General features: G+C 36.6%; 1 protein-coding gene across 2 annotated transcripts in view; it reads right to left on the bottom strand.

Moving 5' to 3' along the window:
- Window positions 1-17938, bottom strand: part of mtor (mechanistic target of rapamycin kinase) — a 272554-nt gene that overhangs the window by 93736 nt on the left and 160880 nt on the right. For both annotated transcript variants that reach the window (XM_051903439.1, XM_051903440.1), the window contains 3 exons: window positions 8705-8782; window positions 8207-8314; window positions 6791-6916 (listed from right to left, as the gene is read on the bottom strand). In XM_051903439.1, the coding sequence (XP_051759399.1) occupies window positions 6791-6916; window positions 8207-8314; window positions 8705-8782 (312 nt within the window). The remainder of the gene's footprint in view (window positions 1-6790; window positions 6917-8206; window positions 8315-8704; window positions 8783-17938) is intronic.

Raw genomic sequence — 17938 nt, 5'->3', positions numbered from 1 at the left:
TGATGCTTCAGAAATCATTCTAATATGCTGATTTGATACTCAGTTATTATCAATGTTGAAAACAGTTGTGTTTAATATTTTTTTTGGAACCTGTGATACTTTTTCCAGGATTCATTGATGAATAAAAGGTTAAAAAGAACAGCATTTATTAAAAATATAAATCTTTTCTAACAATATAAATCTCACTTTTTATCAATTTAACACATCCGTGCTGAATAAAAGTATTAATTCCTTTCAAAAAAAAAAGAAAGAAAAAATATTACTGACCCCAAACTTTTGAACGGTAGTGTATATTCAGGGTTTCTACAGGCTTCAGAATATTCACTCCTTAGAATATTCATCATGTCATTGTTGCATTCGCATTCTGCCAAGTATCAGCCCTTTACATTTGTTTGCTTCTCTGGTGCTACCCTTTCACATAATATATTTTAATACAGCCAAATTCCCAATATAATTGTTTCATCTATATATTTTTCTGACTGAAGACTGAGACTGAAACGCGGCCCATTAAGACTTCATACAGGGCTCGACACTAAGCCTTTTCATTCACTTGTACGATTCTTGTACGATTCATGTAAAATGTGTGATTCATCTTTCATTTTAAATTATTAAATTCGATCAATAAATTTAATTAGAATAAGACACTAAGGGCTATTACCAATAAAATTAAATAATTTACAAATTTACAATAAAAAAATTACAACTGCATTAAATAATGTTATGGGATTGTTCTGCTGTGATCTTTGTTTGAAACTATTTTTGCTGCTAAAATAGAATAAAACAGTCAATGTTCCTTCTAAAATGTAAGTGACTTAACATTAACTATTTGTTAACTGAACAGTTGTATGAAATCAGTGTCACGTTTTTAATCGTGACGGTAGCCTATTTAGGAAAACAGCATTCTTGGTTGTGTGATTTCGCTTACCTGTATCAAGTTAAAAGCTTATTTTTGTGTGTGCTTCGCTCATGTTCCCATTTCTCCTCGAGATGGTGCGCGAGCCTCAACAGCGCAACCTTGTTATCGTCACTACATTATACAACCTATCGCCACTTAAACTAAATGTAATAAAATCAGTCATTCTCGCGTTTTTTTTTTTTTTTTTTTTTTTTGGTATTGACGTTTTAATCAGGTCCTTGCCTGGCCGGGCAAGTAAAATTCTCTTTCACTTGCCCCTTCAAAAAAATACACTTATCCCGGACTAGTTGACAAGAGTTAGTGTCGAGCCCTGACATGTTAAACCAGCGATAAATCCTGATTTAGAATTGAGACGTTGTCTGACCAAATCACCATACACATAATATAAAGACATTTGCTGTGATTTTGGCTATATGTACACGTAAAATCATCACTCAGGTTAGAAGCAATAGTATCTATTTTATTTGTTCTCTGACATCCTCAACTGAATGCGCTGCTACTCTCAGCCACTCACTGAACAGAGCAGACGCAGGTACGCCTGCGGCAGGGAAGCAAGACCTCGCGCTCGTGCGGCAGTACCTGGGAGTCTCGGCAGCTAGATCAGGTTAACAAGTATATTCGTCACAGTGCGCTTTCTTGGAAAAAAGTCGCGAAAGGGGTCTGAAAAGTCTCTAAGTTGGCAACACTGATTCAACCGTCCGTCTCCAGGTCCCAGCTCGCCGCTGTTCAAAACGGCGTTACGGCAATTTTGCACCGGCCGGAGGCAATAACCAAACTGGTTCCTTGTGTGTATCACACCAATGTACATATTTTGCGACAGCAAATCAAAGTTATTAATTATGAAGGCTATATTCAATATAAACTGGTATTATTTTCCTTCAAAACTATCTAAAAAAAAAAAAATTAATTCCTGTACGAATAAAATTTAATGCTTTTTAATGCCATTTAAGGCCTTAATTTTCGCAAAATCCATTTAATGACTTTTAATGCTTTTTAATGCCCCGTGGATACCCTGATATTGTTACAAAAGATTTCTATTTTAAATAAATGCTGATATTTTTTAACTTATTCATCAAAGAATCCTGAAAAAGTATCACAGGTTATAAAATAATATTAAGCAGCACAACTGTTTCCAACATTGATAATAAATCAGCATATTACAATGATTTCTGAAGGATCATGTGACACTGAAGACTGGAGTAATGATGCTGAAAATTCGGCTTTGCAACACAGAAATAAATTATATTTTAAAGTATATATAAAAAATAGAAAACCATAATTTTAAATTGTAATAATATTTCACAATATTATTGTTTTTTCTGTATTTATTATGAAATAAATGCAGCCTTAATGAGCATGAGACTTCGTTCAAAAACATTAAAAATAGTAATGTTTCCAAACTTTTGACTGGTGGTGTATATATATATATATATATATATATATATATATATATATATATATATATATATATATAATTACAAATAGGCTAGCCTGAAAAAAAAAGTTTACAAGAAGTTTTCAGCTGACGAAAATGAGTGGTGAACAGGTGAGTATGGTGATTTCTGAAGGATCATGCGACACTGAAGCCTGGAGTAATGATGCTGAAAATTCAGCTTTGATCACAGGAATAAATTACATTTTGAAATATACAATAGAATCCAGTTACTTTAAATTGCAATAATATTTCACAGTATTACTGTTTTTACTTTATTTTTGATCAAATAAATACAGCCTTGGTGAGATTAAGAGACTACTTTCAAAACATTAAAAAAAACCCTTAATGTTTACAAACTTTTGACTGGTACTGTACATGCAGTGAAGATAATCAATGTAAGCTTTGCCTGAATCAAATTTGTGTGGCTATTATTAATGTTTAAATGAAAATGAAAAGAAGCAGATTGGTGTTTTATAACATGTTTTGTATAACATGTTGCTGGCGGTTATACATACAGAGATAACCGGAATAGCCAGAGCAAGCCGAGTGATGTTATGAAGATTGCTGCTGTTGCATTTTGCAGATAATTTAGAATTACCAACCTTTGCATTCTTGGTATTGAGAAACGCCCAACTCACCTGTTCACCACTCATTTTCGTCAGCTGTAAACTCCTTGTAAACTTATTTTCTATACGTGATTATTTTGTTTTATATATATAACTAAATATTTCTTAAAATGTGTTTTGATGCATGTTTCTATCTTTTATTTCCCCTATTCCACTGTATTTGTATGTTCTTGTAAAGCGCTTTGAGATGCAACTTTTAAAGGCGCTATAAAACAAAGTTTATTATTATTATTATAAATGCATGTTTCGGGTCTTCTCTCGGGAGACTAGTTTGTATTTATTTGTGAAATATGATGTAGGCTCATTTATTTATATTTGTAAAAAAATACATATATATGTTACTCCTCTGCATTTCTGCTCAAACTGACCTTTGTATTTGCACATCACTTTCTGTTTGTTTACGAGTCAAGTTTTCCTTTGCAAAGCAGATCGTGTTTGTTTGCAAAATGCTGGATTTGTTTGTTTAATTATGGCACAATATTAACTCCATATATATTAGCTTATATATTCATTATATTTACTTTACCTGTTAGTAATGTCTTAATTATTTAATATATTTTTAAATAAATTTGTCATGAAAACAAGTTATGACAGTAACTGTGTTAATGGTCATATTTCAAAAATGAATTGGAGTAAAAAAATAATTGAAAAATAATTTAATAATTAGATTTAGAAGTTAATGCAAAACCTGCCTTATGTGCAATTTACATGTTTTTTTTTATTTATTTGTGTGTTGATTATTATATCTAAAAATAGATAGCAACTGAATTTAATAGTTTGGGCTCTGTTGTTAATTGTAACCTTTAATATTATAGTATTGTGTGAGAAAGGGCTCCCTGTATATAGTCTACAGCATTAGCTGAGATAGATTTTTTTTTTATCCTTAAGAAAATGTTAATTAATTGATTTATTTAAAGAGAGAGACACAATTTGTCCAATAACCCACTGTTTAATAAAAAATAAGAAAAAAAACAATTTTATGCTTAAGTTTTCTCCCCCCTGCTGTACCGAACCCATATTGAACCGTGACTTCAATACCTAGGCACATCCCGAACCATCATGTTTGTGTACCGCTACACCCCTACTAACAGTCTATTATTAATACTGTGTTAGTTGACATGTAGTTGCAAAGTTACTTATAGAAGAATGTCTAAAGTGGACCATCAAAATAAAGTGTAACCATAAAACATTCTAGGTGTACAGAACTGTGAGTTTAAATAATGTCATCTTAATGGTGAGAAAAAAGGTTCTAAGAACAGACTTTTTTCTTATATACAGTATATACACATTTTGTGGTGAAATCTGACATGTTTTATGAGATTCACCCAAATAAATTAAGCTGCTTGTCTGGAGATCACAGAGAGAGCACTAATCTTCAATGCCTGACTCCAATACCTGAACTTCTCTGGTTCACAAAAGACATCTGTTAGAAACCAAGCGCTTTGTAAATAAACATGTCAATCAGAATCCACTGAGGCCATAATATAATCTTGAATCCAGCAAGGTCTTTGAGTCCACAGGAACAGTGCTTTCATTATCTGTCTTTCATCCCCTAATCAATTGCTTTCTCTCAGTGACTTCCCGCTCCTTTGATTGTCACTACTGGTGATTAAGTCAAGACTCAAGACTCATGGGCTCATGTTTTTGAGGCAAGGGGTCAGGGTCCCATTCAATGCTGTTGTAAAATACTCTTATAATCTTCATTAATGTGATCTCAATACATCAGTATTAATGTGCCAATGCTGAATGTAGCTGTTGCTTGGCAACTATTATGCTAAATGTTGCTGAAGAACTACACTGCTTGGCGGAAGAATTATTTGTTATAACAAATAATGGCCAGCATTATAATTATAATTATAATTATAATAATATAATATGTTATCATTCTAATTGTTATAATAATATATGTTAGTAGGATTAAAAAAACACAATCTAAATAATAGATAATATTTGTGCTACTAAGTACAGCAATGTGAAGTAGACAGTTTAGTCACTGGCTTGATTTACCAATGTATAAACAGCAACAAACATTTTTGCAACAAAGAAACTATGAAAACTCTTTAGGATCCTCTAGAAGGTAATGATATTTTTAGTCCATTTATCCCAGAATTTTTCAGTCTGTCCATATCACTTCACTAACACTCTTTGATACCAATCTTTCATTTGAAGGCCATGTTTCTAGCATCTGTAAAACCGCATTCTTCCATCTTAAAAATATATCTAAACTATGACATATGCTCTCAATGACAAATGCAGAACAGTTAGTTCATGCGTTCATGACCTCAAGGCTAGATTACTGTAACGCTCTACTGGGTGGTTGTTCCGCTTGCTTGATAAATAAACTACAGCTCGTACAAAATGCAGCAGCTAGAGTTCTTACTAGAACTAGGAAGTATGACCATATTAGCCCAGTTCTGTCAACACTGCATTGGCTTCCTGTTAAACATCGTATAGATTTTAAAATCTTGCTAATTACTTACAAAGCACTAAATGGTTTAGCTCCCCAGTACCTGAGTGAGCTCTTCATGCATTATAGTCCTTCACGCCTATTGCGATCTCAGAATTCAGGCCAGCTGATAGTACCTAGAATATCAAAATCAACCGCAGGCAGTAGATCCTTCTCCTATTTGGCACCTAAACTCTGGAACAATCTTCCTAGCATTGTTCGGGAAGCAGACACACTCTGTCAGTTTAAATCTAGACTAAAAACGCATCTCTTTAACCTGGCATACACATAACACATTATCAATATATATTTTCAAATCCGTTAAAGGATTGTTAGGCTGCATAAATTAGGTCAGCCGGAACTGGGAACACTTCCTATAACACTAGATGTACTCGTTACATCAGAAGAAGAATGGCATCTACGCTAATATTAGTCTCTCTGTTTATCCTGAGGTTTACCATAGTCAACCGGATCCGGGCCATATCCAGGTGAGATCGAGGATCTGCGCCTTGATACGACCACAATGCAGCCCTGAAGTGTCAACTAGATCATCCACTGTGAAGGCCTCATCAACACGACAGCCAGTGGCACAGTTCCTTAACAAACCGTCCATACCGGCGTGATGAATACGATCCTCAACTGGATGGAACTGGAATAAATACTTTGAATGTTGCGATCCCATCGGACTTATGATAGCTACCTGAATTGTAACAAAGCACTGTTCGCCAGAGGAGAACTGGCCCCCCGACTAAGCCTGGTTTCTCCCAAGGTTTTTTTCTCCATTTTAACACCTATTTGCCACCTGATGTCACCTGTTGGAGTTTGGGTTCCTTGACGCTGTCGCCTTTGGCTTGCTTAGTTGGGGACACTTGACATTTGATATTCAACAGTGCTTTGATCTGCCTGCATTGACACCATTTTCTTTAAGAGCTGCTGTGCAGCCAAAATTATATACCAGTTATCACTGTAAAGCTGCTTTGGCACAATCTGCATTGTAAAAAGCGCTATATAAATAAAGGTGATTTGACTTGACTAACACACCAGTAGGTGGGTCGAGGAGGGGATGATCTGTGTCTGTGCAGGCAGTTTTATGCAGATGTAGTCATCTCTATTATGTAATAAAGAGAAGAAAGTAAAAAACTGTTTTGGCAGCTTGGTTTCAATAAATAAAAAGTTTTTTTCTTTTTGGACAAACAAGGAAGTTTGAGTTCTAAACACTGTCACATTCTGGAAGATATTTAAAACTTCCACAACTGAGTTTTTCCTTTTGTGAAATTGAGCTTGAGCTTTTGAGCAATGATGTTTTATGTGTTACATAATGAGTTTGGTTCTAAGCTTGAGATTGGATGTGACACTGTTGGTCTTACTAGTCTTCCACTTTTTCCACAGAGGCTAGCGTACTTCAACCACGTCCTCATGTCCTCATGTGGACTAATGACCAGGGAGCGCACCATCAAGATCCTCTGCCAGTCCTCCACAATACGCTGGCAACCCTGAAAAAAAATAAAAAATAAAAAAAATAAAATTTTTAGCACCTACATTTATAAATTATGCTGAAGCTTGGGTTGGTTAGATTAGACTGAAATTAAATGGGAAATTGGTTACAAAACACAAAGTTTCTCAAAAGGTGATTTGCTGTATTTTGATTGCTATCTTGAGTATTTTGAGTCATCAGTGTTTTTTATCCAAACTATCAACTTTTATCCCAGTACTTCTGTGATCATTTGAATATTTGTAATACAGAAATAATGATACTGTTGTTAAAAAGACAGTTTGTGAAGCGGTTTAATACCTATACATTGACAACTGCAATTTATGGGTCAGTGGCAATGCCAATGCAGATCTGAATGTTCCATTGTGATTTTGTCAAAGGTTTAACAGACACAGGAGACTCATTTCCATTTACGAATAAGATCGTGTGGGTTTTTGAATTGTGATTGAGATCTTTTAACGATTAACTGTGCAGCTTTAGCTGATATAGATGAAAAGCTGACTGTACATTAACCCCTACTAATACAAATGAACACAGTGTCCTTTGCCTGTAATTCTCCTAGACAGAGGCTGACCAATTACCATTGACTAACATTTCCTTGTCAATGATACATCAGCTCTGTACTCTTACGCCTTTATGAACCGAAAAGTCTCCAGGTTGGCACCATTAGTTCACACTGTTAATGATTTGTTTTTCCCCAATGGCACTAGCTGAGCATATAAAAGAAATGCAAGCTGACACACTACGTCAAAGCACCCTACTGAGCTGATGTCAAGCCAACCACAAAATGTTCTCACATATAGCGTCAGCCAGGTCAAGACAGGACTATTGATGAAGGAACAAAACAACAACAACAACAACAACAGCAGCAGCAGCTGGAAGTTATTAGTTTGGAATAGTTTGGTGAACCCTTTGTTTATGTAACTTTTATCTTAAATTTTATACACATACAGTATGTATAGAACCCCAAATACTTATTTAACTTGTACTGCACTGACACTATTGGATGAGAACTGAACTGAGCTGGATGATGACATCACTGTTTTCTGCAGAACTGCTTTATAGATGAAATGATCTTGAGATGAATTAACACTGAAATGAATTCAGCCAAACAATGACACTGTTTTCTTTTAGAGCTTCTGTACAGCCAAAATTAACTCTGTTTGCAGCTTTGAATCATTTTCCTGTTATCACTGTAAAGCTGCTTTGAAACAATCTGTATTGTATAAAGCGCTACATAAATAAAGGTGACTTGACTTGTTGAGTATGGAGGGAATAACACTGTTGTTACCTGCAGCCTCTCCCACCACGTTTCCCTGATGATGTCCCTCCTTTCAGGAACCAGTTTATACTGGATCACCTCCTCTAACTCAGACAGCATCTGACATGACACCATGGCCTATAAGAAAGAGAAAGAGAGATAGATAGATAGAGAGAGAGAGAGAGAGAGAGAGAGAGAGAGAGAGAGAGAGAGAGAGGATGTGTGTGTGTGAGTGTGTGTGTGTTCATTATGTAATGTATATAAGGTAAAAGTCTGGCTGAAATAATGTACTAGTCTTACAATGTAATAGTCTTCCCTGAAATGGTAAAAGTCTGGCTGAAATAATGTACTAGTCTTACAATGTAATAGTCTTCCCTGAAATGGTCTCAACTTTACCTCAAATCTTGAACAGCATTCCTATCAAAGCAGACTATGAGCGATTAAAAAGAAAATCTATACGTTACTTGAGTTGAATGATCATTTACTTGAGCCAATCTTCTGTATTGAGACTGAGGTATATGTTCTTACCCCATATGCTCTACTGTAACTCTCTCCAGCCATGGCAGTGAGCTCAGCATCTAGTAGATCTCTGGCCTTGTCAATGCACTGAAATCACATGAACACAACATTATACCATGGTGTTGCTGAATGTTTTATTCTGGTTGTTTTACAGGCGTACTAAGGTGTGCAATTTTTTTTTCAGAAAACATCCATCTATGAAGTAGGTCTGTTGACTGTATTGCAGTTGTTTCAGTCAGTTGACCACATTACAGTCATTTAACATTATTTCAATTATTTCAAAGTGCCTTATAGCCTATAATAGCAAAAGAACCAAAAACCACAAAGACACTGACAAAGCAAACAAGTATGACACAATTAGAAAACTTGCTTGATGCTTTCGCCACTCTATTAAAGTGGTAATTAGTGCAAGTTGCATGACCCATTTGAATTCAACACAAACACAACATGATATGTGAACATTAAAGGCTCTGTGTGAACCTAGATGAAGCCAGACAGAATAGCTCTGACCACGCGAACTGAAATGTTAAAATGTAAACTGTACACAATGATAATTACAAACTTTTCAGTCCACACAACACTACCTATAAAAATGAACTAGGAAGTATGACCATATTAGCCCGGTTCTGTCAATACTGCATTGGCTCCCTGTTAAACATCATATAGATTTTAAAATCTTGCTAATTACTTACATAGCACTAAATGGTTTAGCTCCCCAGTACCTGAGCGAGCTCTTAACGCATTATAGTCCTTCACGTCTATTGCGATCTCAGAATTCTGGCCAGTTGATAATACCTAGAATATCAAAATCAACCGCAGGTGGTAGATCATTTTCCTTTTTAGCACCTAAACTTTGGAACAGTCTTCCTAGCATTGTTCGGGAAGCAGACACACTCTGCCAGTTTAAATCTAGACTAAAAATGCATCTCTTTAACCTGGCATCCACATTACATATCAATTTATGTTTTCACATCTGTTAAAGGCTGTAGGCTGTATAAATTAGGTCAGCCGGAACCGGGAACATTTCTTATAACACCAGATGTACTCGTTACATGAGAAGAAGAATGGCATCTACGCTAATATTAGTCTCTCTGTTTATCCCGAGGTTTACCGTGGTCAGCCGTACTGTTGCAATCCCAATCAGACTTATGACCTGTAACGCTGCCTGAATCATAATCACGCACTGTTCGCTGTTGGCCAGAGGTGAACTGGACCCTCGACTGAGCCTGGTTTCTCCCAAGGTTTTTTTCTCAATTTCTGTCACCTGTTGGTCACCTAATGTCACCTGTTAGGAGTTTGGGTTCCTTGCCGCTGTCGCCTTTGGCTTGCTTAGTTGGGGGCACTTGATATTCAAAAATGTTTTCGATCTGCCTGCATTGACACCATTGTATGCGAACAGAACTGAGCTGGATGATGACATCACTGTTTTCTCCAGTGCTGATATATAGATAAATTACCTAAATTAATATATATTGATTTTTACAATGGAATGAATCAATACTGAATTTATTTAAGCTGGACAAAGACACCATTTACTTTAAGAGCTGCTGTGCAGCCAAAATTATTTGCCAGCTATCACTGTAAAGCTGCTTTGACACAATCTGCATTGTAAAAAGCGCTATATAAATTAAGCTGACTTGACTTGACACTAATGGCCATAATATGAGCAATGACAAGATGGCAGCCAAGGCAGTTTATTGTTTGAGTGTCAGTGTATGAGGTATAAGTTTTCTAAGATTTTTTTAAATCTTTTTATTTCATTTAAGCCTGAATGAGTGGTTCTTTCAAGAAAAACATCACTCCTTTTAATCTGGGATCTTTGTATGCTATACTTTTATTAGATGTCATTGGATTTCTACAGAATTCTGGCTCAGGCCTTCAAAGGCCTAGGCCTGCTTGGAATCCACCTGTTGGTGTACAATTCCTAAAAAGGAAAAAGCTATATTCTATTGGATCCTCAAAGTGGTTCAGTGACTGCAAGTGCTCTGCTATTTCGAGGAAGATTTACATTCATTGTGGATTACAGCCTTATTTTAAATCTGAATTAAAGATCTGATCCTGTTGGGTTTCTCTGGACCTTGGTTGAGGTTGAGATGAGATTCTTCCTATAAACATGATTTTAATATCTTTCCGGGATCTTTTGATGATACAATTGCATAAGTTGTTATTGGATTGCCATACATTTCTGACTCTGGTTTGCCGAGGCATAGGACTATCAGGAATGCATCTATTGGTGTACAGCTCTTAATATATATATATATATATATACACACACACAGTGGGTATGGAAAGTATTCAGACCCCCTTAAATTTTTCACTCTTTGTTATATTGCAGCCATTTGCTAAAATCATTTAAGTTATTTTTTTTTTTCCTCATTAATGTACACACAGCACCCTATATTGACAGAAAAACACAGAATTGTTGACATTTTTGCAGATTTATTAAAAAAGAAAAACTGAAATATCACATGGTCCTAAGTATTCAGACCCTTTGCTGTGACACTCATATATTTAACTCAGGTGCTGTCCATTTCTTCTGATCATCCTTGAGATGGTTCTACACCTTCATTTGAGTCCAGCTGTGTTTGATTATACTGATTGGACTTGATTAGGAAAGCCACACACCTGTCTATATAAGACCTTACAGCTCACAGTGCATGTCAGAGCAAATGAGAATCATGAGGTCAAAGGAACTGCCTGAAGAGCTCAGAGACAGAATTGTGGAAAGGCACAGATCTGGCCAAGGTTACCAAAAAATTTCTGCTGCACTTAAGGTTCCTAAGAGCACAGTGGCCTCCATAATCCTTAAATGGAAGACGTTTGGGACGACCAGAACCCTTCCTAGAGCTGGCCGTCCGGCCAAACTGAGCTATCGGGGGAGAAGAGCCTTGGTGAGAGAGGTAAAGAAGAACCCAAAGATCACTGTGGCTGAGCTCCAGAGATGCAGTCGGGAGATGGGAGAAAGTTGTAGAAAGTCAACCATCACTGCAGCCCTCCACCAGTCGGGACTTTATGGCAGAGTGGCCTGACGGAAGCCTCTCCTCAGTGCAAGACACATGAAAGCCCGCATGGAGTTTGCTAAAGATGGTGAGAAATACGATTCTCTGGTCTGATGAGAACAAGATAGTACTTTTTGGTCTTAATTCTAAGTGGTATGTGTGGAGAAAACCAGGCACTGCTCATCACCTGTCCAATACAGTCCCAACAGTGAAGCATGGTGGTGGCAGCATCATGCTGTGGGGGTGTTTTTCAGCTGCAGGGACAGGACGACCTGGTTTACCTTCCAACAAGACAATGACCCTAAGCACACAGCTAAAATAACGAAGGAGTGGCTTCACAACAACTCCGTGACTGTTCTTGAATGGCCCAGCCAGAGCCCTGACTTAAACCCAATTGAGCATCTCTGGAGAGACCTAAATATGGCTGTCCACCAACGTTTACCATCCAACCTGACAGAACTGGAGAGGATCTGCAAAGAGGAATGGCAGAGGATCCCCAAATCCAGGTGTGAAAAACTTGTTGCATCTTTCCCAAAAAGACTCATGGCTGTATTAGATCAAAAGGGTGCTTCTACTAAATACTGAGCAAAGGGTCTGAATACTTAGGACCATGTGATATTTCAGTTTTTCTTTTTTAGTAAATCTGCAAAAATGTCAACAATTCTGTGTTTTTCTGTCAATATGGGGTGCTGTGTGTACATTAATGAGGAAAAAAAAAAAACTTAAATGATTTTAGCAAATGGCTGCAATATAATAAAGAGTGAAAAATTTAAGGGGGTCTGAATACTTTCCGTACCCACTGTATATATATATATATAAAAATTTAATTAAGGACTCAATCTTGCTGGTGGGGTTTTCCAGGCCCAGCAGCACATTTAATTTCAAAGCTGTGGACTGTGGTAGAGTGACTGAGTTTCTTTGGGTCTACAGATCTCCCCTCTTTAACCTTTCAGTCTGAAACCCACCCGGCTACCTGATTTGTCCTTAAAATGTCAGCATATAAGTTGGCATCATGTATTTTCTTATATTTCTGATGCTTATTCTTTGCAACCAGGAATTAAATGATTTAAATAGACACAACAAGGAGAGTGAATCCTGGTTATACTTGCTACACTTCAGACAACTTAAAACCTTGTCTTAAAACTCCCGTTTGCAGTGAGTGGGGGTCCTGATAAATAATTTCCTGTTAAACTAAAATTACGATGTATGGTAATGCTTTTACTGATGTTATCTGGAAATGTTCAGTCAAATCCTGGGCCTGCTACATCTATGCATTGTTTATCCACTCCCTCAGATTTTAAAAGTAGAACAGGCCTGGGTTTATACATTTAAATGTTAGAAGTTTGGTCCCTAAATTGGATATGATTAAGATTTGGGTAAATATGACAAACGCTGACATAATCTTTCTTTCTGAAACCTGGCTTAAGAAATCGGTAACTGACGATTTAATTTTTATTGATGGCTATAAAGTCTACAGAACTGATTGGGTGGGTAAAGGAGGTGGAGTGGCCATCTATGTCAAATCTAAGTTTGTTAGCTCTGTAACTTTGTCAGTTACTAGAGCTAAACAGTTTGAGGTCTTGGCCATCAAAGTGGGTGTTTCAAAAGTCTCTAATATTATGGTGGTTGGCTGCTATAGACCCCCGTCTGCCACAAAGGATGCTGTTAGGGTTGAGTTGAAAAATAACATCGCAAAACCGTCTTGTTCGAGTTGGGCTTTGCCGTGTTTATTAGTTAAAAAAACAGATGGAACGTTCAGGTTTTGTACGGATTATTGAAGAATTAATAAAATTACCACACCTGACGCTTTTCCACCCCAGAGAATGGAGGACTGCGTTGATCAAGAGGGTTCTGCGAGAGTCAGAGTCAACGCTTAATGCGATGAATACTTTTCTTACAGCCTTATAACTTATAACGATTAAACACATTAAGGTTGTTGAGAATGTTTTAGCGGACACCCCGTCACGTGCCCCCGTGATGGGGTGACAAGATGGTGCTTCTGTTTTCAACTGATGTGAGTTGACTGGTTACTATATGTATGTATGTTATGATTTATTGTTATTATAATTATTATTACTTGTTGTGTTTTTTTTTATTTTTTTTTATTTATTTTTTTTAGGGGGTGTGTGTTAGGGTTGAGTTGTGTTGGTTTGGGTGTTTTTGTTTCTTTTCTTTGTTGTGGGTCTTGTGATTGGGGCGTGAATTGAGCACACCTGTTGCTCATCATGGATCTTATTTAAACAGTGCAAGCGTTCGTCGAGGCAGCTGCTCAGCTGTTGCTTGGGGGCAGTTTGCCAGGACCGCGCTCTAATGTTGTGATATTTGTGTTTTGTTTTACATCCATTCACTTGCACTGACAACATTTCATTTGGGGCATCCATTCACGTGCAATTCATACTGATTGACTCTACTGATACTGACCTTTTAATTATGTTATTTTGGTTAATAAATATTATGTTTGAATTTATTCCACCATGTCGTCTCCCTTAATGTTACATCTTTGAGCCAGGTGTAACAGATGCTCTCAAAGTCTTTTCGGATATTTTACATGAGTTAAATGATTCCGAGTTCATCCTTATGAGTGATTTAAATTGGGACTGGCTCTCAGGGACCTCTGATTGTTTTAAAGAATTGTGTGACTTCTTAAACCTTGCACAACTTATTAATGCACCAAAAAGGCCCAATCCTAAAGTGCAACATAAATCAACCTTACTTGATTTAATTATAACGAATACTGCTCACAAATTTAATTCAACTGGCATATTCTGCAATGATGTCAGTGATCACTGTGTAATTGCTTGTGTCAGGAATACAAAAATACCCAAATTAAAACCCAATTTTTTATTTTTTAAAAGGTATTTTAAAAATTTTGAGGAGCAGGCTTTTTTGCATGATTTATACAACAGTGATCTTAGAAGAGTAACTCTAATACAAGGTGTGGAACTGGCATGGGAATATTTTCAATAATTTTTTTCTGTCCATCGCTAATAAACATGTTCCCATTAAAAAGTTCAGGATCAGCAGTAGGGACAATCCCTGGTTTTCAGATAGTCTTTCAGAGTTAATTCATTTAAGAAATAAATCATGGGCGCAAGCCAGGTTTTCAAACGCCCCTGCTGATTGGTCAAAATTTAAAACACTAAGGAATAAGTGCACATTGATGATTAGAAAGTCTAAATCAGAGTTTTATTTAAAGTCAGTCACAGAGAATTTAAATAACCCCTCAAAATTCTGGAAATTAATTAAATCCTTGTCAGGGACTCATGTAGCCTCTAGTCTTCCTGAATATATTCAGGTTGATGTAGATAAAATAAAAGATAAAGCTGCTATGATCAACCAGTTAAATAAACACTTCATTCATGCAGGGTCTGGATTTGACAGTTTAAATGTAAATACAACTGTCCCATGTTCTATGGTTACACCAGCAGTTGGAAATCTGGATGTGTTTGTTTTAAAACCTGTTTCAGTAACTCAAGTTTGTAAAGCGTTGAAAGGCATCGACCACAAATCATCTGTAGGCCCAGATAACCTAGATCCTTATCTTTTAAAGGTGGCAGCAGATATTACTGCAGAGCCAATTACTCATATTTTTAATCTGAGCCTTTTGTCGAATTCTATACTTAAAATTTGGAAGGTGGTGATCCCTCAGACATGAACAACTACCATCCGATCTCCAAACTCTCAATCTTGGCCAAGATTCTTGAATCTCATGTAAATACACAGTAAAAACAGTTTTTAATTGATAATATTTTAAATTCTTTTCAATCTGGTTTTAGAACTGGCCATAGTACCACTGCTGCTACGGTGGTGATAAATGACCTTATTGGTGCCCTGAATAGAAAACAGTAGGGCAAAAGGGCACAAATAGGGCACTGTGCAGCCCTATTTGTGGATCTATCTAAAGCGTTTGATTCAGTGGATCATGAATTGCTGCTGAACAAACTTATCAGTTCTGGTTTCAGACAGGAGACAGTGAAATGGTTCAGAAATTATTTAGCAAGATCAGACTCAGTGTGTTCATGTGGAGAATCACAAATCTGATTTTCTTGATGCATCTAAAGGGGTCCCACAGGGTTCCATTTTGGGACCTATTTTGTGTTCTATTTATATAAATGATTTGGGTAAGGACATTCAATTAAAAAAAAAAACATTTTTATGCTGATGATACTATTATTTATACACTTGCTCCATCTGTAACACAGGCGAGAGCTTCAGACTGCATTTCAGTCATTGCAAAGTGCCCTGGTGAACTTAAAATTGGTTTTAAATTCACAGAAAACAAAGTTTGTGTTTTTTTTTCAAAAGCTCATTCACAAGTACTTGATAATCTTAGCATATTTAGATCTGATGGTAAAACTATTGAAAGGGTACCCTTTTACAAGTACTTGGGCATTTGGATAGACGATACACTTTTATTCAATATACTTATTGATAATCTAATGAGGAAGCTCAAAGTAAAGATTGGCTTTTATTTTAGAAATAAATCTAATTTTACTTTTAATGCTAAAAAGAATCTTGTAGAAGCTCCTTTCCTTACTGTGATTGACTATGGTGACATTTTATACATGCACGGAGCCTCCTCTATCCTAACGAGCCTTGATTCCGTGTACCATGCAGCATTAAGTTTTATTATAAATGCAAAATTCCGTACTCATACTTGATGGTGTATGGTGTATCCCGTACTCATACTTGATGGTGTACCATCCCCATACACGAGATGGTAGGTTGGACATCATTAACCATACACAGGAAACAGCATTGGTACATTTTTATTTATTAAGCAATGCTTGGTAAACTTCCAGCTTATCTCTGTACCTTTCTTTGTCTTAGTTCTGGCAGTTACCAGCTACACTCTTCCAAGTGTTTGCTTTTTTATTGTACCTCGAGTTTTTACAGAACTAGGGAAACTGCATTTTCCTACCACGCACCCTGGGCATGGAATAATTTACAAAAAGATTTAAAATTAGATAAATTTGTGTCTATTGGTGAATTTAAAGGCATCTTAAAGAGAGTAGTTATGGAGGCTTGTGATTGTTTTTGTTGAGAGGATACTTTGTTCTAATATTCCTGTTTTATTATGTACTTGTTGTATTTTAAAATGTTGTTTTACTGTATGGCTGCTACCTTGGCCAGGTCTCTCTTGTAAAAGAGATTTTAATCTCAATGAGACTTCCTGGTAAAATAAAGGTAAATAATAAAAAAGTGGTAACATTTTATGTTTAGGGTCTTTTAACTAGTTGCTTATTAGCATGCATATTCCTAGAATACTGGCTATTTATTAGTACTTATTAAGCACGTATTAATGCCTTATTCTGCATGACCTTATTCTACATTCTTAATCCTACCCAATACCTAAACTTAACAACTACCTTACTAACTATTAACAAGCAGTAAATTAGGAGTTTATTGAGGGAAAAGTCATAGTTAATAGTTTATATGTGTTCCCTATACTAAAGTGTTACCAAAAAGTTACTATTATTAGCTTTATATTAAATATTGGACCACACAAGTCACTTTTATAGAGGTTATTTTTATAGTTTCATGTGTTTAAGATGTTTGTCATTATAAATACCATAGTTTGTTATAAGTAATATTATTAGGGCCCGAGCACCGATGGTGTGAGGACCTTATTGGAATTGCTCCGTTTATTAGGGCCCAAGCCACTAATGGCGCAGGGCCATCTTGATCCCCTAAGGATTATTAGGGCCAAAGCCACTAATGGCGCAGGGCCCTCTTGATCCCCTAAGGATTATTAGGTCCCGAGCACCGATGGTGTGAGGACCCTATTGGAATTGCTCCGTTTATTAGGGTCCGAGCACCGATGATGTGAGGACCCTATTGGAATTGCTCCGTTTATTATTAGGGCACAAGCCACTAAGGCGCAGGGGCCTATTTTTCTCCTAAGGATTATTATTATTTTTATTTAGTTATTTTTTTTTCTTCAACCTTTTAGGGCTTTTTGGGGGCCTTAATGTGCTCAAAAACTCTTGAAAATTGGCACGCACATTGGAATCTGCGGCCATTAGGACGCCGCAGAGGCTGGGACCCAGGCGTGGCATGGGGGCTCGACAGCGCCCCCTTGAATGGGATCCAAAAACTTGGCCATATATCAAACACGCTTGCATGTATTAGTATGAAACTCGCTACACATAAAGACCTCATCGGGCCTAACAACTTTCGTGCTCTAAGTTATACGCCAACTCAACAGGAAGTCAGTTATTATGGGTTGTTTGAAAAAACGCAT

Source organism: Ctenopharyngodon idella, chromosome 8, assembly GCF_019924925.1.
Source record: "Ctenopharyngodon idella isolate HZGC_01 chromosome 8, HZGC01, whole genome shotgun sequence".
NCBI classification, from domain to species: domain Eukaryota; kingdom Metazoa; phylum Chordata; class Actinopteri; order Cypriniformes; family Xenocyprididae; genus Ctenopharyngodon; species Ctenopharyngodon idella.
This window is presented reverse-complemented; position numbering and strand designations above follow the sequence as displayed.